Raw genomic sequence first — 25,857 nt, forward strand, 5'->3', positions numbered from 1 at the left:
AGGAATAACCCAAAGGAAAACTGTTAATTTCTACACACATTGAAATTCAGTGGGAGAGAGCATAGGAAAAGGCGTGGTTTAGGACCCAGAAAGCCTCGTCAGGCGGTACTTGTGCAGATCACTGGGAGACTCTAAAAGGGTCCAGTTTTAATTCTGCCTCTAATCTCTGCAAGAGCCGCGCTTCTCTCGCCGGCTCAAGGTTGGGTTGATCCTCACCGGCGTGGCTCTGGATTTTCGCTCGCTGTTCCCGCCAGAAACTATGTCGCCGGTTCCTTTGCCATGGAAGCCGTAGGAGAAAAAGTGAGTTCCGATGCTCGAGCCTGAGATCGCGGCATAAAGGACGGGGGTACAAAAATGAAGACGTTGATGGTAAGTCAAGTGGATCCCAGATCGCCGCGAGGACTTGAAACGAGACCATGAGATTCGGCGTGGGAATTGTTCTCGGGTGTTCTCGGGCAGGCTGGATTTGTAATTTCAGCCTGGGCTTGGTGTGCTGTCGATGGGCATTTTGTAAAACCCGCAGGAAGAGGCGAATAACTTTCCGTTGCTTGCCTTTCTTTGGGAAGCGGTGGCAGCGTCGGGATCGAGGGGTCGGCAGGGAAGAGGGGTCCAGCTTGAAATGCAGGAATGTGGGGTCTCCCTCAGTAAATCCTAAGAGTGGCGAGGATAAGATTTTTGGTACTTTGGAGCAGCAATCTCCCACCTAGCATTTTTAAGGCTCTCTCTCTCTCTCTCTCTATTTGCATATATTCACGCCTTAATTTTGGAGAGGGAAAGCGGGTTGCAAATCTATAGATTCAAAACGCAAGCCAAATTGAGAGGTCGGCGGGGATGCCAAAGGAAAGGTAGGCGAGCCCGAGAGGGGTGCGGATAAGAAAAAGGGCTAAAGAAGCGGCGGAACTAGGAGGAGAGCGGGCAACGCGTTGCAACCTCCAAGTGCGCTTTCCGCGGTTTTGCTTTGGAACTTGCAAAAGGCTGCGCATAGGCGCGCGGGGTCTTATCCGTCCCTCGGGCAAGAATTGCAAACGAAGGCGACGGGGCAACCTTCTTCCCCGCGCCTCCTCAGCTCTCCTTTTATTTCGAATTGATCAGAAAAAACCATTTTTAAAAAACCCTCCAGCCCTTCCAGAAGGAAGTCCAAACTTCCACAGCCTGCGAGCCGGCTTCACCAAGGAGCGTGCGTCAGGCTATGCGCGCTCCTTCGGCAGCCCGGCGGGGAAGAGAGAGAGAGAGAACACAAACAGGCAGCCTCGCCGACAAAGTCCGTCCGGGCGTTTGCGGCATTGCCTAATTGCGGGGAGGGGGCAAAACCGGCGGGAAATCAGAGGCAGGCAGGCGCCGCTGCGAGTCGCGCGGAGCTGGAAGGAGAGCCGCGGGGAGGGAGGCTGCGGAGGTCGCGGAAGCTCCGCGGGAGATCCCGGCGGCCAAGCAGCGTTGCAATCCCGCTATGCTGGTTGAGGTCCAGCGCTTTTTCCTCACTGCCCGCCTCTTGCCAGCTCAGCCCTGACCCGAGCTGTGTCCAGCGGGTTCTCAGCCTCTGCTTGCCCCTCCCTCCTTACAGCGCCATGGGTTGGCTGTGTCTTTAGCGCTCACAACCATGTGCACGAGCGTGTTGCTTATGTACGGCAGCATCGGGAGCGGAGGCGGCGGCGGCGGCGCTGGCAATGACGGTACCGGCGGCAGAAGGGCCTTGAAAGAGCAAGTCCAGCAGCAGCAGGTGGCGGCGACCACCCCCTTTCAGAAGCCGGAGAGCCAGCGGCGCTTGGGCACTGCCTCCCCGCCACCCTTTCCCGGCCTCGCCGACCGTCCTTTGGAAGGCTACATCAGCGTCCTGGATCACAAGGTGAGCGCCAAGAAGCGGTCTGCCGCGGAGGGAGGCGCCAGGCGGGTGATTGACGTTTGAGATTGAGCTCCTCTTTGCCTCCCGCTTTAAGGAGCGAAATCGAAGGGGTTTTTTTGTGGGGGGGGGAGGAAGATTGCAAAGGAGACCAAAAGGTCAGAAAGGAAAGATGGTAGGCACTCTGGTCTTTGTAGCGTGGCAATCGGGAGTGGAGGTTTCAAACGCACCGTGGTCTTTTTCTGACATGTTGACAACTAAAGAGAAGTAAGGCTGTGGGGTGTTTTTGAACGGTTCCTCTCTACTCTGGATAATTGCAATCTATAAAGAATAATGTTGGTTCCAACAGCAGGCTTGAGAGACTCTAAAGAGCAAGCACCACATCTCTCCTACAGGTTGTTGCAGATGAATGTTTAATTTGGTAGCCATGCTAGACTGGTTTTGAGTTAATTGACAAATAGTTTACAGCATGTTCTATTTCCTTGGAAATATTTGCCCTGCTCTCAAAGGTCAAGCAGCCACTCAGGCAGATCCTAAATTATCAAAACACATAAATTGCTTTGATCATTCTGCTTTGCTGGAGTAGTTCTATAAAAAGAGGGCAATTTTTAAAGGGGACATCTTACTTTTAAAACATCATTTATGAGCCAAAATTGAAAGTTTCTGCTACTTGGAACATCTGTGATACGGATTTTTTTTTTTATTCTTTGGTAGATTTGACACTGTCAGCATTCAAGACATTAAAGAAAAAAATAATTTACAATTACGTGTCTGTTTAAAAAATAAATTGTACATTGTGCTGATTAAGAAGCCAGGGTGAGTGAGTATGTGGAATAGTTTTCTGTGTATTATTCCTAAAATAGTCATAGTGAAAAAAACACCAAAAAATGGAGACCTACTCTAGTTCAGAAAACTTTTAAGATACAATTTTTATTTATTTTACTTCATTTTGAAGAGTTCAGAAACATGTTCTGTTAGTGCAGCAAGAGATGCTAAAAAGGCTTTTTTTTAAAAAATTTATATCCTCTCTGCCTTCAAATAATTTTAAAATTTCAAAATAAAGAATAATAAAACCTACATACATTCTCTTGAAAGTAGCGGTATCCTAGTTCTAAGGCTCAGCAGGAACCCTGAACGATACAGCTGCTTTTTTAAAAAGTACCAGGTTCATGCTGTCTTCTTTCTATATCACCTCTTCTGAATCATTTTAGAAGACTGCATAACCAGATTATTTGCCCTGCTAAAGAGTTCAGAAAGAGGAATTTAACCACTTGTATGCCATTGCATACAAGTGGTTAACTTCATAAATATGCTTCTCCCTTCTGTCATTCCTTCTGAGTTCATAGTAAGCCCAACCAGTATGGAATTCCCAACCAATAAGAACTGCTTATTCCAGGAAGCATGTTTGTGGAGTGTAGTATCAACACCCTTCTGCAAGCAGTGCTTTTTGTTTTTATGGATTAGTGTTTTCTTAGCGCATTCATTTGCAGACTGTTAATGTTTTAATCTTTGCTACAGAGGTGGAATGTTTTCTGCTTAGAGTTGGCTACAGTTGAAAGAACCATGTATGCCTAAGAATTAAAGCTAAATAATAGTCTCCAGGGGTCAACTAGACATAAGGGCGTCTTATTATTATTATTACCTACAATATTATATTATACCTATGGCCAACCTAAGGATTTTTATGTAATTTCTAATGATCAGTAAATGTTGCCCATGGAATAGTAATGCTAATTTAAATAGTTCTGTTTGTAACTTTAACTAGTGTTATTACTTCTTGATACAATGTTATGAGGTTGAGTTATCTTTTGATTAGTTTTGTTTCTCTTCCTGTGGCAGAATGAAGCTTTATTATTTATTTCCTGTCATTCTATCTTTTTTTTGAAATGACAAAATAGTATTTTTTAAAAACAATAACAATAACCCAATATTTTAATAGAAGGAAAGCAAGAAAATCTGTAACTCGGACTATTCTCCATTTCAGAAAAAAAAAATTGTCTTAACTTCATTTTGCTCCTTTAGAGAGTTTGGTGAGTAAATAAAACATTTGCTGTCACTAATTCTACCCTCAATCTCAGCCCAAATCAATAGGAACAATATGATTGGTAGAAACTACAAAAAAGTTCATTTAATCAAAGAGTACCTAAAAGTATTTATGTTAGAACTCATCCTGTAGATTCTGTCAATAAATCAAATAACATGGGAGAAATTCTCAGAAAATATTGGAATTAAATGACACCAATCACGAAAGAATGTATATGTTTCATTCAAAGCGAGAGGAAAGAATAGTAATTCCAGATAAAAGAACTAGTCTAAAAATAATGGTTCTGGAGGCTATGTCTAACAAGCCTTACAAACGGAGGATATGGTGAAAATTGCACCGCTCCATCCCAATTTAAGCTGTTTTATTATTTACATTTATAGCATCTTTGTCAAAGTACCATAATTACTGTGAGTTAACCCTGATCGTATTTCAAATGTCAACAGTTGCATCCATCTCTATAAGTTTGATCCAATGAAAGCAGAGTTGCTTTTTCCACAATGAAACCTCAGTGTGAGTAATTTTAAGAAAAATGAGTCAGTTTGTACTGAAAAAACAAAGCGATGCTGATGATTTGCATGTCTCTTATGTAGAATTTATTTTAAAAGGAATTATTAGTATTATTCCTTAAAGAAAAAACTCTCTTTATTCTAAATGAATTGCCATCTTTCCTCATTCCAGATTTTCTATTTCTTTAATGAATCAGTATTTAAAGAACTGGCAGTAAAATCACTTTCCATAGAAATTGTTTTGGGGAAAGAAAATCTTCATATATCATATAAGTTAAGATAAGCATTTTCAGTAGAGAGCATACTAAGCAAAGTTCTGAGGACTTAGATATATTCTTAAATGCATTCACTGAATAAGATAACCAATATATAATATTTAACTAGAAAGCAATGTTATGCGTAGAAACAGTATTGCAATTAAATGTGTGATGAAATGTTTGCAAATAGTTTGTACTTCCATAGTCTTCCGTGGTATTGAACAACACTGAGGGTACATCATTATTTTGTGTAAATCAATGAGAGATATTGCTGGTATTTGAGAACAAAGAATATAGTCTTTATTCTGTTCCATGGAGACCGATTTGTAATAGTTATAAAACAGAATTTGAAAATCTATTGAGAGTTGCTGCTTCATCTCTTTTCTGATACAAGATAAGTCCATTACTTAGTCAGTGATAGAATATATCACCTATTCAGTTCAAGCCTTACATCAATTCAGTTTTACTCTGGAGGGTGAAAATTTTTCAAATATACCAAAGATGTTACAATATTGAGTATATTAATTCAATATTTGCTGAATAACAGATCTAACTTTCAAGAAAAACCAATTGAGATATATTTGTATGGTTATAGATCATTTTCTCAAACTTTTCCCAATCTGTTTACTATTGGTCCATTAATATTTGTTTATGAGAAACAAATAGTTTTTGTAAGTGTTTTCTTAAATAGGAAAAAAAAATCCTGTCAAAGCATTTTAAAGAAGTAAGTAGCAAGACATTCCTTGCCTTCAAATGGATATAAAAGATGTAGCATAAAAGAAAAAGGATTTGGGACAAGGCAAACTAAACATCCCAAAGGGGCTTTTTCTGAAGAACCTTCTTGGATGAGAAGTGAAACGTTTTCATAGAAAACAAAAAAACAAGAAAGTCCTTTGGAAAAAGCTCTTTTGGGACAACCATGACCTGGATGATTGAGGATCTCCATAGGCATGTGGCAAACTGCATATATTTTTTTAAAAAAAATACAGATTTTATAGTTACCAACTGGAATAAAAACTGTTCAAGAGAAGGAATCAGTTGTTACTCATGGTATTGCAATCAAAGGAACCGCCTGCTTCCAAGTTTTCTGTGTGTCTCTTTGAGCCACGAAATATGAATTGCTATGTGAAAACTAAGTTAGAACAATGCTTCATGAAGCTGAAATCGGCAACTGATGGAGTATTGTTGCTTCTTTCCTTCTTGGTAGTTAAGACTTCATCTAAGGCAGGGGTAGGCAACCTTGGCTCTTTTATGACTCGTGGACTTCAGCTCCCAGAATTCCTGAGCCAGCCATGCTGAGGGGAAAGGGAGAGGTTTCCAAGCTGAGCCATGCTGGCTCAGGAATTCTGGGAATTGAAGTCCACGAGTCATAAAAGAGCCAAGGTTGCCTACCCCTGATCTAAGGGAAAGGTTCTTTGTATAGCTTTTAAAAATATATATTACTAGACTTTTATTCCTCCCTTTTTATATATAGCTCAAGGGTGTGAACATACCAAATACTCCTTCCTCCTCCTATTTTCCCAACAACATTGCGAGGTGGGTTGGGCTGAGAGAGAATGACTGGCCCAAAATCATCCAGCTGACTCCCCTGCCCAAGGCAGGACTAGAATTCACAGTCTCCTGGTTTTCTAGCCTGTGCCTAAACAACTATACCAAACTGGCTTTTTAATAAAATAATTCGGCTATAAATTTGTTGTTTGTAGAAGCTGCAAACAGGCTTTCTTTTGGGGTCACTTGATACTGAATTGAATTAGTTCTGTTTGGGGTAACCTCATTTAATTTAGAATTTAAAATTGATTATTTTTAAAAGTAGGAAAATATTAAGGGATAATTATACCCTAGAATCAATTATTTTATACTTAGTTACAGGTTAGTGTCTTTTACAGAGTCATGCAATCTTCCTGACATAATATGGATGTCCCTTGCCATCTATAATGTTTTTCAGTTTTCTAGAATGATCCACTTCCAAGTATTAACTAGGACCAAATAAATCAATGATGCAATCTTTGATAGGCTTACTTGAACATAACTTCATAGAACTTTGAATAGTCCATATACTTAGGATTGCCACTTGTGTTCATTTTAAAGAAATATTATATCATATTTTACAGATAGAAATTTGAGGGTTCCTTAATAAAATCATTTTGATTAAATTTTACAGGCAAATCTTATATTTTAGAGCAATTACATAGCTCGAAATCTAGACATCTTTCCTAATCCTGCTGAGTAATTGGTTTATGCATGACAAAAAAAATTCATCTTCTTATATGTCAAACCAATAAAAAAATACCACTTAGAGTGAATATTACTATCTAATTGGTAGCTAGAAATATTAATTTCCCATTGTAACATGTGATGTTCTGTTATGTGGATTGTTTGAATGAAGGCCACTGGCATTAGCATTGAAGAACAATGCAGCCATTACATTTTATGAACTATTACAATATAATAATTGTAACATATATGCTTAATGGTGGCAGCTTGGTAAATCCTCCATCAGACTTGAATTTAAAAAAAAGCATTGATTAAATTTATCAGAACTTGAAATTAAACTAAGTGGCTGAGTTGTGTATAATGCTGTAAAGCTTTGCCCAGCAGTGTCTATCTGCAGTCATTTTCCGCTCCCTCTGTGGCTTCCCATGCACCCTGAAAATCTGTTATAGAGAGGCAGTAGTTCTCATGTGTACATTAGGGAAAAGAAGAAAGAAAAAAATAATTGCAGAAGCAGAAGTCCTCTCATGGAATAGTAAACAAGATATTATCATACCCTACTAGTTAATTGCAGAGTCTAGCTGCTTACTACTGGCTGTTAGAATATTGATTACTTACTATTGTGTTCTAAATGACCATGGAATTACTTAATCATGAGCCCTCTGCCAAATTCTTCATATGCTGCNACCCTTCTGTTTTCATTTAAAATCTTAACCATGTGACCACAGGCTTCTTTTTGTTCTCAGTAGCATTATTTCTCTGAGCTGGAAAAATGGCATTGCCGGGTTCACTTCATTTAGGTTCTTCTTATTTAAACTTTCACTCTGTGTTAACTAATAACATTCTGCCAGTATGAAAAAGAAATGGAACCAAGTTAGAAGATTGTACCTTTAGCTGAATGTCAATTCTCATTTCATAGCAAAGCAGCTGTCAATTCTGACTTGGCCCCAACACTATCATCTTTATTCATTATTGGCATGATCAACATAAAAATATAATTGGTGTGCTCCGCATTTATAATTTCTTGCTGGCAATCATTTCCTATCTAGAATCATATCTGTAAACATGGCAGATTTCTTATTTGGGTTATTTGAATGCAAAACAGGGATATTTTTCCTAGCAAGAGGGTTGCTTTGAAGGTAACTTTAAACTTAAATGCCATTTTTAAAGATGGATTAGTATGTGGTAAAGGGCCACAATTAATTAAGTGTGTGATCACATCTCTCCAGTACAAGTGGAGTCACTGGTAGCAGTCTATTGAAGAAGCCTGTACATACAATTCAGAGTCCAAGGCAGGGAATATGATCAAGGCAAGATGCCAGAATACATCATTTGACAGCAACAAGATGAAGTAGTAGTCCACATTAGTCTGATATAAGAGCAAGATCCCAGAGACTCTACATAATGTAGAACCAGTTCCCATATTTCATCTTGCTACTATGTGGAAGGAATTTCATATTATTCTCTAGTGGCTAGCCTGAAAAAAGTGTACACTTTTTTTCTCCAACAGCAATAACTTGTGTGCATCTTGCTCCATTCCTCCCCACTGTTTAATTGTAAATTATTATGATGATTATTTATTGTTTTAATGATTACTGGCTTTTAATGTTTGTAAACCACTCAGAGTCGCTAGGTGAGATGGGTGGCACACAGGTCTAATAAATAATAAAATAAATTGATGTCATTAGTTCAGTAATGCTATATACACACACTAATTAGGAAGTTACAGGCAATCAGCCAGGTACATCATACATCTGAGATAAAATGTTATTCTAGATTCATAAGTCGTGGTATGGCTGACTCATACCTACCTATATGTCTTGGAACATCCTAATTACTGGAAATGTACAGAGGGGGAAAAATGAGGTTACAGGTAGTCCTTGACTTACAGCCATTCATTGAGTGACCGTTTGAAGTTACAATGGCGCTAGAAAAAATGACTTTTGACTGTTTTTCACATTTATGACTGTTGCGTCATCCCCATGTTCATGTGATCAAAATTGGATTGCTTGACAACTGGTTTATATTTATGATGGTTGCAGTGTCCTGGGGTCATATAATCATAAATGAGGCATTTTGACCATTATGAAGTTTACAGTTTTTAAAAATTCAGGTAGTCCTCAACTACAACTGAGCCCAAAATTTCTGTTGCTAAGTGAGACATTTTGTCCCATTTTTATCACTTTTCTTGCCACATTTGTTAAGTGAATCACTGCAGTTGTTAAACTAGTCACATGGTTGTTGAATTGGCTTCCTCATTGACTTTGGTTGTCAGAAGGTCGCAAAAGATGGTCAGAAGGTCAGGACACTACAACGATGATAAATACGAAACAGTTGTCAAGCATCCAAATGTAAATCACGGGAATGGTGCAGTGGTCATAAGTGTGAAAAATGGTCCTAAGTCACTTTTTTCAATGCTGTTGTAACTTCAAACGGGCACTAAATGAACTGTTGTAAGTCAAGGACTACCCATATTGTTATCCTTTTGCTCTTAACATGTTGTTCGTGTTAGCCTACATTGTTTAATTAATGTACAAATGATGGCCAACTCTGCCTACAGCCAGGAGTTCGATCCTGACTGGTTCAAGGGTAACTCAGCCTTCCATCCTTCTAAGGTCAGTAAAGTGAAGACCCAGATTGTTGGAGGCAATATGCTGACTCTATAAATTGTTTAGAGAGGATTGCAAAGCACTATGAAGCAGTATATAAATCTAAGTGCTAGTACTATTCTACCTAAGTCTATCATAGGGATTTTTTTACAAAGTCATTTCATAAAGAGCTGCTTCAAAAGCTGTATCTTGTGTATCTACCTATCTGAACTTTTTCTTTGGTGAAACATAAAGATGGACTTCTTCAAAGATGGACTTATATTGGCAGCTGGCTCATTGCTTTCAGATATCCTGGCTCAAGACATTTAGCATTTATAAATCCAAGCAGGTTGGGGGATTTTAGAAGAACATATGTTGTTGGTATTTTAAACTAGTTGGTGTGTTTCAGAACTCTTAATTTCAGAGAGAAAGAATTTGATTAATGTTTTATAAAGAGTCTGAGATATTTTTGACAATCCCTTATTAATTTCTTGCCTTGTACATAAGCAGGGCTTTTTTTGTCATAGAACGCCCAGAACGGAGTTCCGGCACCTTTTTTGGATGGAACCTTGTAGGGTAGGCAAGGGGGGTTGTATAACATGTGTGAGTTCCGGCACCTTTTTTTTTTTTTTTTTTACAAAAAAAGCACTGCACATAATTGATTTTGTTTATTCATACAATTTATGAACCACCTCAATCCATATGGACACTAGGTGGCATTCCCTGTAAATCAACATTCAGAGAAGCAGGAAACAGCACCAGGTAAACAATAAAAAAATAGTCTAATAAAGGGCCATCAGGGAAGAAATCACACACAACCAAAACTGACAGGGCAACTAGCAAACTTCATTCTCCCATACATTGGTAATATTAGCAATATTGTCAGAACCCTGTCCTTCTAGGGGAATGAGGGGCTCTCACTCTTTCCTTATTCTTTTCAGGTTCTGCCATTCTTCGGGGGGGGGAGGGGGAAGCTTGGGGTGCTGATGTGCATTTCCTTTGTTTTGCCTCTTTCTCTAGCCCCTTTGATGATTCTCTAACGGGGTAAGAATGGAATGTACCTCTGGCCATCTGCCTTATCTCCAGCCGTGGAAGAACCAGTGCAGACACCTAACAGCCTTGGAAGTGGCGCCTTATCATTCTGTTCCCATGGCATTTTCACACCTGCGGATTGGCCTGGATGGACTGTTGGGGTGGAGTTACTACGACCACTTTTGATTACTTGGTTTCACACGGGAAACCCTCAGATCCTGCCTTCTATTCCTGCTGTCAACATCTCCCAATAAAAGTTCCTTTTGAAAGGATGCCGTTTCAAGAGTTCTGCTTTCTTGGGAGGACTGATTGAGGCGGGTCCTTACAAATATAGTAATCAGCAGGAAAACAACCAAGCTCAGTGAACAACTAAAGTCCAACCATTCAAACCTGAGCTCTACATATTTTCTATTGAAGGATCAGATGCATAGGTTTCACTTGTTGAGATTGTGGAGTTATGAGAACTTCTAATTAAAAAATACATCATATTGTATCAAATCATAAGAAAAAATTAGGAGAGGTAATCAGGATTTTTTAAATCTTGTTTTATATAACCAATTTCAAAATACTAATAACTAAATATATACAGTACTGTGTTTCTGTGTTGTAATAATAATGTGGGAATTTTTTTTACTTTTGATTGCTTTTTGGAACCTCTAATGAAAAAAAGTATAAACAAACACTGTTATTAAATAAATTATTTAGTAAGAAATAGTGTGAAAAATTGAGGCAATATTGGTTCAAAGCTTTCAGATTTGCTTTGCTTGCTCTAGCCAAGTGACCCCCTGTACAAATGTGTTATTAATGCATGTTAGATTTACTACAGCTTTAGTATACATAAAATAAATATTTTGTAACATCTGTCCTTTGCCTTATATTAAATTTGAATAAATTTTGCCCTTTGGTTATAGGAAGGTCAAAGTAGACGAAACAATTATAATAACATTACTTAGCGCATTAATCCTTGTAGCTTTCTCTAAGGGAAAATAACATTCAACCCTGCAGACTTAGGTCTTAGCAATTTTTGAGAAAACATAGCAAAAGGTGATTAGAGTATTGTTTTTTATAAACAGATTAAGGATTCAGATTGACTTGAAATGGGATTTTCAAATTAATTGAATGAATTCTTCCTGTGGAAAAAAGCTCGTGTTTATGAGACTTTGGTGATTGGGCACTAGTGGGACCTAAAATGAAGTGAAGTTTATGATTAAAGGAGAAGACTACCTATTTGACTTGTTAACACAAAGTAGAGCAAAATACCTTAAACATTGAATGTACTGAAGGATATATGTGAACAATGAACTTGGAAGTTAACTTCAAGAATATCTGCCATCATAGATAGATTCTGTGTGAATGATGTTACAGAAGAGGAACAAGTTCTACCATATAAGACTAAAATAGATTTGAATGTGGATTTAAAAATAACAGGCTACAACAATGATCTGGACAAAGATGAAATACTGGATGTACAAATGAAACCAGTTGAAGTTTTAATAATCAAAAGGGACAACCAACCAACCAGGAGAATGGCTACAATAGGTTTCCTATATTGTATTTACAAAAGAGATCTGTTCGCCATGGGGCATTTTTGCCAAAAAATGAAAGTAAGCGCTGGTTTTCAGCAAAACCATTCTAAATTGTAATCATGTGACGGCAGGATGCTGCAAACTGCCATAAATGCAGACCAATTGCTAAGCGTCCAAAATGACGGGGGGGGGGCACCTGAACTTTGGAACTGGGTTTGTAAGTATGTTTGGGGGAGGGGTTGTCCCATAACTTCAAACAGTTCCTAAGTGACCTGTTATAATTTGAAGACTGCTTGTATTATGAAAATGTCTTTTCTACTTATAAGAATAACAATTATCACAACCAATGGCCTTCCCCTTTGCACAAGGGAATTTTAAGAAAATGGATCAAAAGATCTCAGATTCCTTATATAGGCTCCTCATCTGAAAATCGAACACGCTGAAACTCTTGTTGTAATCTCAATCATTTTTTAATTAGTACTATTAATGCGAGCTATGAAAGATTTGTTCTTTGGTTTTACTTATTTCCAATTCTGATTGCTTAGAAAGAAGTCCAACACCAATTAGTTTATATACTTTATCAGCTTGAATTAATAAATTAACTGATAATGAAAATTTCAGGGTGATACAAGAACTGGTCTTTAAGTATGCCATTATGTTTTCTCCTTCCACAGCTGCATCTGTATTGTAGTTTTAAAAAATAATTCATATTTTTATTTACTCTTGTCCTGATGATCTTTTTTGTATAACCTAAATATCCTGTTCTAGCAAACCTTGCAAAATAATATACAAACACGTGCAATATTTATATCCTATGCTTTAGATGTTTTTATAAGCTTTTGCTATGTTTTGAAAATTTAAATGTTATATTGGATTTATTAAAATTACTCTCCATTCAATAATAATATATGTAAGCTATTTCATTTGCCTTAAGGATAAAGTTAAGCCTCTTTTTCAAGAATGTTACTGTCATATGACTGTTAATTTTCTAGTGTCACATCATTACTTGCTGTCATCTTAGCTGAAGCATGATGTAAATAGAAATAAATTAAACCATTTATTTAGATATGTATTTTAAATATGTTTTCATAATACTGAGGATACATTTTAGACAGTGCAGGTGGCCCTTGACTCATGACTGCAATGTAGCCTCCCCATTATGGTTGAAAGTTGTGATGGCCGTTAAATGAAGCGACCGTGTGATCGCCTCAGTTATTATTCCTCGCATCCCTGCTTTCTCTGATGCGGTCATTACATGAATGTGCAGGTCATTAAGCAGAGCATGGAGCCCTGAGAGGACTAATACAAACCCTGCTCCAGGCCTCACCCACTCCCTGAAGCACTCCATTCTTCTATTCCTAATCATAGGGTCCCCTCAAGACTTAGGCCTGCTTCTCACTCCACCGGGCCTCACACACTCCTCCTCACCCCATGTTCCTATTTGAAGATCTCTCGAGCTTGGGTTAGGGAAACAAAACAAGCCACCCTCTTGCTGGGCCACTTGGCAACATCCTGGAAGTGGCCACTTTTTTTCCAAGCAACCATAATTTAATGCAGCTGCTCAGAAAATGGCAGCTACTTCCAGAATTGTGCCATGTGGTCCAGGAATGGAGTGGCCTGACCTCCTTCCCTAATCTGAGTTCTGGAGATCTTCAACAGGTAAGAGAGGAGGAGGATGTGGAGCCTGTTGGTGTGGAGAAGAGGCCCAAGGTTAGTGGAGGGATTGGGGGAGATAGGCAATGGGAAGCTGCAGCAACCCTATGGTCAGTCATAAGGACAAACAATTGTGGAAGAACTGTTGTAGCCATAACTTTGGGAGACTGGGTTGTAAATAGCTTTTTGGGGTTCCATCATAACTTTGAATAGCTGCTAAGGACTGGTTGTAAATCGAAGACTACTGTATGTTAAAATATTTGCAAGGTCCTTATTTCAGAATTATAGGAATACTTTGTTTGAAAGTGTTACACACAGAGTTGAGGTTAAACTTTTGTTTTCTAGATTTAACTACTGTAGGTATGATGTAGTGATATGAAAAGTTTACCTTTTAAATTCAGGCATACTGCATATTTAAGGATCAAGTGGGTAAATAAGTTACAATTTTCCCTGCCCAATAATTTTGAATTGGGAATAGAGTTGGCTCATTAGAGTAAAAGAAATTTTGAAAACAGGAATGACCAAGGGATGCAAATGACTGCAGACCTGCAGTATAAATGTCTTTGAATATTCACTTTTATTACAACACAATTCCTCTCTAGTCCTTCTTCAGTTCCCAGATAAAAAAAATTCACATAGAGTTCACATACTTTCTTCAGTCCTCAAAGGGTCCACATAAAAAACTGATCTTAACAAGCTCCCTGTATGTTACAGTGATGTGATCAATCTTTCCTATAGATCAGGGGTAGGCAATTAATTTTCCAAAGGGGACACATGAGAAATTGGGATTGTTGTGGAGGCCGAACCCAATAGGGTTGTGAAAATACATAGGCAAGCATGCACACATTGAAGAAAAAACAATTGCCTTCAAAAATAAAAACAACACAATTATATTGCGTGCACGTTATGCACTTATTTACATTTGATTTTTAATTTCTGATTGACCTCATGCAGGCCGGACAGGAAGCTGTAAAATGCCCAGGTCTGCTCTAGATTTAAACTATTATTGAGGAGGAGCTTCAACAAAGAATGCTCTCTTCTTAACCCCCTCCTGCCAAATGTCCTGATATGTGGGGCTTTCGGCATGCACTCTCTTTTATATACATTGGGCAGGCACTTTCTTTCAGGGATGGGTCATCTCAAAGATGGACAGAGCCCATACCTTGCATGTTATAATCTGCTCCTTGGAGTGTGTCCCCAAGAAATCTGTAATAAGAAATCTACAGTAACAGAATAATATGGCCCTAATTTTCCCAATAAGCAAACAAGCCACTGTGTTTTATAGCAGTTGAAATTTCAAGATGGCCTTCAAGGCCAGCCCCAGGTAGAATGAATGATAGTAGTCCAGCTCTAAGGTGACAAGGACATAAATGTCCTCATGTATTGGGGAATTAATTAATTCATGTCATTTATCTCATGAGTAACCACTTACCTTATGAATCACCAGAGTTTGCTAAAATATAATTTCCAATATTCTTTGATCATTGGTTATGCTAAATTGGGATTCTGGGAATCAAAGCCTGGTGGGAGCTGTAGTCTAGATTAAATCGTAGAAAGTTGTTTAGAATAAACCTGCAATATTAAGTGTCTTGCCTTTGCTTTATTCACTTTTTAGGTTGAATGGTTACTTTCCATCAGGCTTGCCTTTCATTATAGCAATAGTACATAGCTGTAGCACAAAGTGACTAGAGTCAGGATTATGATCTGCTACTGAGGGATTTTAGAATTCCAGCATTTAAATACTTTAAACAAGTGCTGAGTTGAACCCCAGAGATTTACTAAAAGGTCAGTGCTTTTCCTCATAAGCCTGTGACCTTTCTTTTTAATTATCTTTGTGGATTGCTGCAGTCTTTGTGTTAATAGAACTTACTAATCAAGAAGCCAAAAGCCTGGGGTAGAACTGACAGATTGGCTAGATGTGTGGTAAATACAAAGAAAGAAAAAGCAGTGTTGACATTATTAGCATATAAACATCATAAACATTTCTTACAAATACAGAAGAATGCATAATATTGTACTATAGATATAATTTGTGCTCCTAAATATTACACAGATCATGCTTTTTGCTACTCCAAACTTTGTAAACAAAATACTTAATACAGTGTGTACTGTTAAACAGGATTATTTCTTGAAGCTCATGTTTTTATCTAACTAGCCCTAAGGATTCTGAGAATAGCATAATTATTTTTACAGTACATTCAATGCATATGTTACTTAGGGATCCTAAGAGCAACAATTTAGGTTATTTGCTGAATGTAGATTTCTTAAAATAATTAATTCCTCCCAACCTCAGTTCAAGTGTTCGGTCAGGTTGTGTAGGAGCAGTTTTGTTATTTCTTATTTGTCAATGACTAATCTTTCATCTTTGCCAGGGGACTTCAAACTTGGCCCCTTTTATGACTTGTGGACTTCAACTCCCAGAATTTCTCAGCCAGCGTGCCTGGCTGAGGAATTCTGGGAGTTGAAGTCCACAAGTCATAAAAGGGCCAAGTTTGAAGACCTCTGATCTACGCCATTCACTTCATGGTTTATGTATTCAAAGCAATGACTGAAAAGATGCTGCTGCTTTAATGAACTTAATCAGAGAGCCTTCTCTGTTTCTGGACAGATTGGTTAGGGAAATAACTCCATATCATGTAGTTATTAAGTACAGAAGTCTTGTCAGACACAAAACATAACAGAATGTCTGGACTTCGGTTAGAGTTGAGATGTTGTTTTTAGGGAAATACTTACTGGGTGTGAAATGGGAATTTTTTTTTTTATTTGAATTTTTTTTTTTTTAGCTTGAAAGAAATCATTGTATCCTGATGTTCTGCTGAACTTGTTGGGATTAAATCATGCTTTGGTAGGTCTAAACCCAAAACATTTGACTTTTTCTATACTGATCTGGAATGAAATTACGAGGTGACTAGGGCAAGTCCAGTGCACGTTGCCCTCTACTCTTCTGTATGATATGAAATATATCAGCATATCTCACCATCCCCCTCCAACCGCTGATCTGTCCTTTCTTTCCCTATCAGCTGCTACTGATATCCATATGGTAAAAGAGTGAAACAGTTGGCCAATTATTATGGTTTGTCATACAGTCAGCCAGATGTTCAGACTGGATTTGGCATTTTTAATCACCTATTTAGTCCTTCTCAAACCTGGGATAGACAGATGATATTATTTATTCACAACAATGTGAAGTCAGACCCGCCAAGTCTTTAGCTGGTGTTGACCTTCATACATACTGAGTTTTTCCCAAGGATGACACAATGTATTGACAGTATATGTGCAGATCCAAACAGTGTGGCCTATAGCAATGGTCATATGGAAATTTTGTCAATGTCCAGATTTTCTAAGAATCATGATACTTCATGATTTTCTGTTTTGATTTTTGTGATCTCTGTCTTCTATTCTGCTGTCTCCTGGTATTGCCACATCAATTATCCACACTTTCTTCTTTTAAGCCACCATTAATTTTAATGGATTGTGGGTCAGAATTTTATCCATTTGTATTTAGAAAACCCACAATATTTTAATTTGCTCATTTTTACTATATGTTCCCATCAATTTTTCATTACCAGCATAATGTTTACAGACATTCTGGTAAATCATTTTGGTGACTGCTATATTGTTGTTCATAATCAGTTTGTGTGATCTTCTTGCACCAGTTTTTTTTTAATTTTCCAGTTGTAAGCCACTGTTAGATTAAGGTAAAGATAATAATAATAATAATAATAATAATAATAATAATAATAATAATAATAATAATAATAATAATAATAAAGTGGATAAAGATAAAAGTTTTATATTTATCCCACTTTATTATTCTTGTGGTTCATTGTACAGTTAGCCAGATGTTTAGACTGTATTTGGCATTGTTTTCCATCTACTGTATTAATTATTGTTGAGTTTATAAGCTGCCCAACTCCAATAGGCTCAATGGAATTGGGTGCACATGGCTGCTCTATAAAGCCTTCTCTATAGACATTGGCCATACAAGGGGCTAACTCTTGCCTTTTCATTTTTCATTACCTCTCCACATCACTGTTAATATCATAGGCACATTTAACTTGGTTCTTCAAGTCTTAAGAATAAGCCCAAATAAATTCCTAAGGGAACTGTTGAAAAATATAGGAAATGGAATACTATCATCACCTTTGTCTTATGGGAAATCTAACAGTTCCTATTGAATTCTTATTTCCCTGTCTTAAGCAATTTGCTCAAATATTCCTTTAATTTCTCAGTAGAACTTGTCTCTGCCGGGCGGTATTTAATGTAAGACAAAGCTCTATGGAAGTAAAGTTTGTGATAAAGAGTTGCTGTTTCTAAAATAGGCAGTCTTTACATTATTGTAGTTGACAAGAACTTTTGAACCCTAGTCATGATCCACTGTTATCCAAATGAAATAATTGAGGAATGTTTTCAGTGTTCAAATTTTGCTCATGTTGAATATTAAATATAAAGGGCTTGGTTTAGATATGCTGTTTTATTTATCAGTCAGTGAACTGTTTATTACATGTGTCTACCTGGAAAGAAATCCCTCTGAAGTCAATTGGACTTACAGTATATCTAATTGATGTAATTCAGCCTTAGTGTTTGGACATAGCAGAGAACACATTCAGAGTATATTTTACAGCCTGGGCTTCACTTAATTATTTGTGTGTCTTTGTATTTGTAAAAGCAATACATTTTTAGATTTTTCTAGAAAATAAACTGCAGTGACGTGTGCATCTTAACAATGAATAGATACAATCTCACTTCCATTATATGTCACATTTGAAACCTATAATATAAAATACCGTATGTAATCTCACTGCATATTTTATATTATAGGTTTCAAATGTGACATATAATCATTGCATAGCCTTCACTTTTTCCATCCATTTCAGTCATTCTTCTAGTCTCTTGGTGAGTTTCTTTAATAGTTGTCTATAGATTGACAGCTTATTTATATAGTAGATTTATATTCTGCCTTTCACTGAAGAACTATTGGGAAGGATATCTTTATCTGAACATAAACATCTTCTACTAGTTCTCATAACCTAACCTTTTCCCCTAGGTGATTCACCAAATTGAATGCATCCTTTTAACCAGATCAGGGAACATTGTTGGGATTACTATGATTTTGATGCCTATTTAAACTGAAGCTTTGAAAACTGGTTACAAGAATGTGGGTAGAGGCAATTGGCAGTCCACGGTACATACTTGTTGTTCAGATTTACCCAGTATAGCAATAGCAGTTAGACTTATATACTGCTTCACAGTGCTTTACAGCCCTCTCTGAGCAGTTTACAGAGTCAGCATATTGCCCCCAACAATCTGGGTCTCATTTTAGCGACCCTCATAAGGATGGAAGGCTGAGTCAACCTTGAGCTGGTGAGACTCAAACTGCCAAACTGCTGGCACCCGGCAGTCAGCAGAAGTAGCCTGCAGTACTGCATTCTAACCACTGCGCCACCATGGCTCATAACAGTAGCACTTAGACTTATATACCACTTCATAGTGGTTTATAGCCCTCTCTAAGCGGTTTACAGAGACAGCATATTGCCCCCAGCAATTTGGGTCCTCATTTTACTGACCTCGGAAGGATGGAAGGTTGAGTCAACCTTGAGCTGGTATGGATCTAGATATAATTTATTGCATGAAAGATTGCACTGTTTTACTCAAGGAGTTTAAAATGATTATTTAAACTATGAATTAAAGCAACAAGTGAAAAAATTGCTTGAAATCATTGAATGTAAATAATTGCTTCCTATTGAGCAATGTTTAAGCAGAATAATGGGCAATATGAATGAGTCTCAGTTTATTAGCAATATAAACAAGATAAAAGATTGTAATCATATAATTCTCTAGTTTAATAGACATTGTTAGATTACAACACGCTTTGTAATAAGGTGAATGAACAGAGAGAATGAAAAAAGTTTTCTAATTATAACTTCACATATCACATATATACACTTCAATAAAGGAATCTTTGAATAATGATTTTTAGCTTTACTTAGAATATAAAATAGTTTATATGAATTAGTCTTCTGACCTAATCAATTAATAAACTATTCTATATATTAAGTCTGATGAAAGTATTGCAGTTGATTTCTGATGCAGAGACCATAATTTTTAAAAATGTGGTTTTAACTGAACACTTGGGAGATTGACACATTTCACACCATGTGGTTGTTCTCAAGATTTCAGTTGATAATATCAACATCTCATGAAATTTGGAACCCACAGGATCTGGATCATTTATAGTTAATAAACATTTAATATTTTTTAAATGATCGGTGGATATCCTTTAAAATAGATATGTATGTTATAATACTGCAGTTGTCAAATTCTACACCTTGATGTCCCTGGTTCCCCAGCAAATTTAAAAGGGCATTGTGCGATATCTTAAATTTTTCAAAGAAATGCATTGCTACTTGACATCTGTTGGATACTATATAAACTACTAGTCTACTATTGCTGGAGCACACAGTTTGGGAAACCTAGTGTGCCCTCAGACATAGAAACTCACTAGGCATTTGAGCTAATCATTTTTTCACCTGACATACAGTATATCACAGATTTGTGAGAAATAACAAAGGAATGCTATGTACACCACCTTGATCTCCTGAATGAAAAGTGAGATATAAATGAATTAGTAAATAAATGAATGTTGTTGATACTGTAAAAACAGACCAAAACAATGAATACAGGTAGTTCTCAATTTAAACAGTTAATTTAATGACCATTTGAAATTACATCAATGAAAAAAGTGACTTATGGCTTTTTTTCACATGACCATTGCAGCAACCCCAGGGTCGTCGTGTGATCAAAATCCAGATCCCCTTTTGTGTCTTCTGACAAGCAAAGTCAATGGGGCAGCCAGATTCATTTAAGAACCATGTTACTAACTTATCTGCAGTGATTCACTTAACTGTGGCAAGAAAGGTCGTAAAATGGGCAAAACTCATTTAGCAACATAAATTTGGGGCTCAATTGTGGTTTTAAGTTGAGAACTGCCTGCCCTCTAAAGATTTTAAGCAGACTGCTGTTGTGAAATGGAGAAAAAGAAAATTGAAAGGACAAGGATTGTTCAAACAATATATTTAAGGGGTTTACAGCATGGGTTGTTTTTGTGTGGTTATGGAGCCTAACGGAATTTTTTTCTAGATACCTTCCAGTTGCAGGATTATGATTACTTATACTATTAATTATTTTTACTGCTTTATTTATTGCTCAGTTAATCTTCCTTCTTCCCCAGCCAAGTATAACCACAGTAATTCAGTCAACAGGAGTGTCAGCTCATACCTTTTCTCCCCCTTGTAACTTAATTAGCTTATAGTCAATTACTATGAATGAGTTATTCTCACACCTACCCCTTTCTATCAAATTATAATCCTAACAGTTAATTCATTTTTCCTCTCCAATCTTGCAGTTCCTCGTCCCTTACAGAGCAATATACTTATCCTAACATGATCCTGAATCTGGACAAAAGTATTATTGGGAAGATATTGATTTGTGTTCTGTTATTTTTATCTTTCTTTATTCAATTTCTAAAGCTGCCTAATTCCAAGTAATCTGAAGTGCATACAAAGAGGATTGAAAACATATTACAGCAATGAAAAGTAATAATAATAATAAAATGCAGACTAGGAAAATAGAAAAAACTTAGAAGTCCTGCAATATTGCCAAGGGTTGGTGGATCTGTTGTCCTATTTGTTCATTTTTAAAAGTGTGTTGGGATTCTTGGGATATTGTTACTTCTTTTATTGTATTTTGTTGTTTGATAATAAAAAATAAGTAACCCCAAATTAGTGATAATGTACAGGAATTGAGGAAAACTCTGCTTTAATCCTCTAGGATAGCCATGCCAATTTAGGTGTAGTTGAGCAAGTACAGTCATACATCTTACTTTTGTTGTGTGCTGGTCTTGGCAAAGAAAATTCTCAATTAAGTTCATCCTTTTTTATTTTTGCTGCTCTCCCAATCATCACAACTTGCATTATCTTTACTAACAAAATACTGAAAATTGTGTGAGAGGAAGATTTGCCAAAGTCCCTGATTTTTATAATTATCACCCTGTCACTTCTGCTTAATCTTGATAAGATGGCTTATAAAATGAACATATGGTAAACACAAGCAAATATATATATTAATCCAATGTGATAATATGGAAAATATAAACACACATACATATATTCAATGTGATAATGAGAACAATTATACTGAAAAATATGCATTGGTATTCATATTGTGCTGTTATGTGTTCACTGGCTGCTTAGTATACATTACATTATATAGCATGGCATATTGACTTTACCGAATTTGGTGAGAAATAAATATAGGTCTTCTCATGTATCTATTTAGTTGCAGTGTTGTGGTTCTTTCAAACTTTTTAAGCCATGGAACTTACTATTTTTTTAAAAAAAAAATCCCTGATCAAGAAGAAAAGCTCTAGTGATAGAAAAATATGGTAGCTATATGCTATATCAGTGATGGCGAAACTTTTAGAGACCGAGTGCCCATACTGCAAACCAAAACCCACTTATTTATCGCAAAGTGCCAGGGGCCCATCAGCATTGTGGTGCCCTCAGGGGCACGAAAAAACCAGGGGCGCAAAAATGGGCCGTGCTGCAAGGCGCAAAAATGGCCACCGCTGCGCCGCGGGGTGCAGATACAAGGCGCTGCACCAAGCAAGAATGGAGCAGGGCTACTATCATGCATGCACTAGCCCCACCTCATTTGCAGTGCGTGCACACTCGTGGCCCCGTGCGTGCACACGCACATGTAAAATACTTCTCCCTCCCTTTTCTTCCAGTCCGCCAATTGACAGTGGTTGGTGACCTCTGCTCTGCCACCTCTACTCGAACTTGCTAGTCGGCCGCTTCACCTCCTTTGTGCTGGGTGGGGCTCCTGCTCCAGGCAGTGGTAGTGGCCTGATGGACCTGCTGCTAATGGCGGCACGCGTGCCAACAGAGGGCTCTGAGTGCCGCCTCTGGCACATGTGCCATAGGTTCGCCACCACTGTGCTTTATGCTAGTGAATTATTTAGTCATGGAATTCCATCAAATTATGATGAAATCCTAGGGTTCTGTGGAACACTGTTTGAAAAACTCTGATCTAAAGAACACAGACCAGGTCTAATTAGTAAATGCTTCATTGATGCCTTTTGGGACTTATTCTTTTTTCATAGCATGCGTGCATAAGAACCTTACCCATCTTCCTTTGAATTAATAGTTGTATTAATTTAGACTATTGTAATGTGGTCCGCATCTATATAAATACGTTATATTACAATCTGGTATCCTCCAGTTTGGGCCTTTTCTCTGTACAGATAGTCCTCAGGTTACAACAGCAATTGGAACTGGAGTTTCCATTGCTAAGTGATACAGTCACTTAGTGTGATAACATGCTTAGTGATAAAAATTCTGACAGTTTTAGTTCCCATTTTTAAGGATCGTGCAGCTTGTAAAGTGAGGACCTTACATGAACATGAGTTCTGACTTCCTGCCAGCTTTCCTACTGACTTTGCTTGTCGGAAGCCAGCAAGGAATGTTGAAAATGACTATGGCTCACTGTGACATTGTAATTGGTACCAAGTGCCCAGATCACATGTGACCATAGGGATGTTGTGATGGCCAGCACTCTAACGACTGGTTGTAAGTACCATTTGTTTAGTGCCATCATAACTTTGACTTGTTGCTGAACGAACAATTCCAAACCAAGGACTATCGCTTAACCTAGGCACAAGCTACTATTAGAAGATGTAATATTTAATTGGAAATGTGGGTTATATTTACCCAGAGGCTCATTAAGATGAGACTGTGACTTAAGTATTTCCAGGAATGCTTTATTATTACAACTAGAAAACCATAAGTAAGAAATTTTTGCTTCTTGACTGGTGCTGTTGTGACCTCTGTTATCTTCCTGTTGTTAATAATTACCTTACAAAATGCTTTCTTACATTAGAGCCATCAGGACGTAGGTCCTGATTAGTCTTCTTCCCTTTATTCTGATAAAATGTTGTTAGAATCCTATTGGCTTCTAGTAAAAAAGATGCACTTTCCATACATTTCCATATTTTCATAGATCACTGTTTTGTTTGCATTTTCTGATAATTCTGTGCAAGCGTGTTGGTTATGTGTGCAAATTACAATTTCAAAAGGACAATACATGTCTTACCCACAATTTTTTATACAGGGGACAAAATTATGGCAGTGTCTTTAGGAATATTTAGAAGCTGGAGGACTAAAAAGCCAAGCCTATGTGTCTTTTCTCCTTATATCTAAAAATGCCCTTAATTGATGGGCCTATATTTCTAGACTCTATAAACTCTTGATAAAAAATCTATTTCAGAGGGAGATCACCCATTATCCAAATCTACCAGGCAGTAAATTAATTGTTAAACTGTGGGTGTAGGCAGCTGGAATTGGAAAGAAATGAATCAGAATATAAAGATTATTTATATTCTTTGAGAGCATTCAAATTCACTGAAGGACTTCATGTTTGGGAAGGAAATTATATTATATAGAGTTAATACTGAATTCTCCTTCAGCACTTTTTGAGAATACGTGCCTTATATTACTTGTTTTGTGCATATGAAAGATTCACACTTTTGCAGCCTAGCCCTGTGCATTGCAGAAAAGAGCTGCAAAATTATGTATTGTTTTCTGACAGTTAATTTGCACATTAATTACATGTTTCACCATACTTTACCCCTTCTTTTGGCTGGCTTCAATAGTATTTAAAGCATAAAATATAGCTGAATATCTGCTTTAGAGTTGTATACCACCAAAACTGGAGCATTTTGGTTTAAATGTGCATTCCAGACATATCCTTTTGAAAATACCTTTGATGCCAATGAATGACAGTGGAAATCTTTTTCTTTCATGTTGTCAGAGGAGTGCAGGTGAATTTGTAGAAAGAATTAAACTTTTTAAATGTGTTCTTATTCATCCAGTTGAGAATTCTACATGTTTATTTCAAGTAAAAAATGAGAGAAAGTTCATACAGTATAGTGTGATGAATGTGGTGTTATAGTTTAACAATTTGTCATGTTAAAGTAAAACCATTGGAAATCATGGAACAAGTTAGTTATGACTGTTTTAAGTATTAATGATTTTCTGATTGAATCCAACCTTATTATTATACAAAAGAATTTAAAGCACAAATTTGAAAGAGCAAGTGTGGCATACTGATATGGTTTCAGGAATGGGATACGATGGAAGCCCTTGAAATGTTTATCAATTTTCTGTGGTGCAGTTGCTCAAAATCCATAGCTGAATATTATACAGAAGGTCCTTGCTTAGTGACTAGTGACCTCGGGACCAGCAACTTAGTATCTAATCAACCCAGCTGCTAAGTGAAGCAGTACAAGAGACTTATGACTACTTCCCATTTGATCATTAAGCAAGTGACCATGGGCCATTAATTGAGACATGATGTGATGACAACTTACAATTTCATTGTTGGCTTCTCCATTGACAAATGATAATAACATGACAATAGGACACTGTGATAATCATAAATAGCTATCAGTTGTAAGGTACACAAATGTTGATTACATGACCATGGGGGATGGTTGTAAGCACAAGGACTGGATGTAAAGTTACTTTTTTAGTACAGTCATAATTGTGTCCTTTATAAAAAGAGTACTATTTTGGTTTTTATGACAGCTGTTTTTAGTAATAAAGTAATCATTGGATACTTGAGAATATTGATACAATATTCTTAAAGTCTCTCTGTTTCTCTCTCTCTCTCTCTCAAACACCCACATACACATATATGCCTTTGATACCTTGAGTAGCCAGATATCACCTTGTGATAAATATACCTCTGCTGACTTTTTTTGCTAAGAACAGCACAATCTTATAAGTGATTATTTAGGGGGGAAAAACACAATAAAATTATAAAAAAGAATTTTTTGTGGAAAAATAAATAAACAAATGAACAAATAAATAAACGATTAAAATGTAATAGCAATAACAATAATATAATCTTAACAAAATGTTGATTAAATTGTGATGCCTCCTGGAGAAATTTGCAATAAATGGAAAACAAGTCAAGCCTAACATATTCTGTAGAAACAGGATGGAACACTGGGTGTTGGCCGAATGCTTCTTTTTAACAAAAGCACATCTCCTTTGAGTATGCCTCCAACAAGTTAAGGACACAATATTACAAGATGTTGAGAACACTGACCCATGATTGTATTTGTTTCCCAGGAGGGTATG

The 25,857-nt window shown here is 37.1% G+C and overlaps 1 protein-coding gene across 1 annotated transcript in view; it reads left to right on the plus strand.

The window, feature by feature from the left end:
- Positions 1-354: 354 nt before the first annotated feature.
- ST6GALNAC5 (ST6 N-acetylgalactosaminide alpha-2,6-sialyltransferase 5) overlaps positions 355-25,857 on the plus strand; it is a 75,692-nt gene continuing 50,189 nt past the window's right edge. Inside the window, exons 1-2 of the mRNA XM_015816347.1 lie at positions 355-369; positions 1,562-1,843. Of these exons, the coding sequence (XP_015671833.1) occupies positions 355-369; positions 1,562-1,843 (297 nt within the window). The remainder of the gene's footprint in view (positions 370-1,561; positions 1,844-25,857) is intronic.

The sequence above is a fragment of the Protobothrops mucrosquamatus genome, unplaced genomic scaffold, assembly GCF_001527695.2.
Source record: "Protobothrops mucrosquamatus isolate PMUCROS unplaced genomic scaffold, P.Mucros_1.0 scaffold432, whole genome shotgun sequence".
In the NCBI taxonomy this organism is placed as follows: Eukaryota; Metazoa; Chordata; class Lepidosauria; order Squamata; family Viperidae; genus Protobothrops; species Protobothrops mucrosquamatus.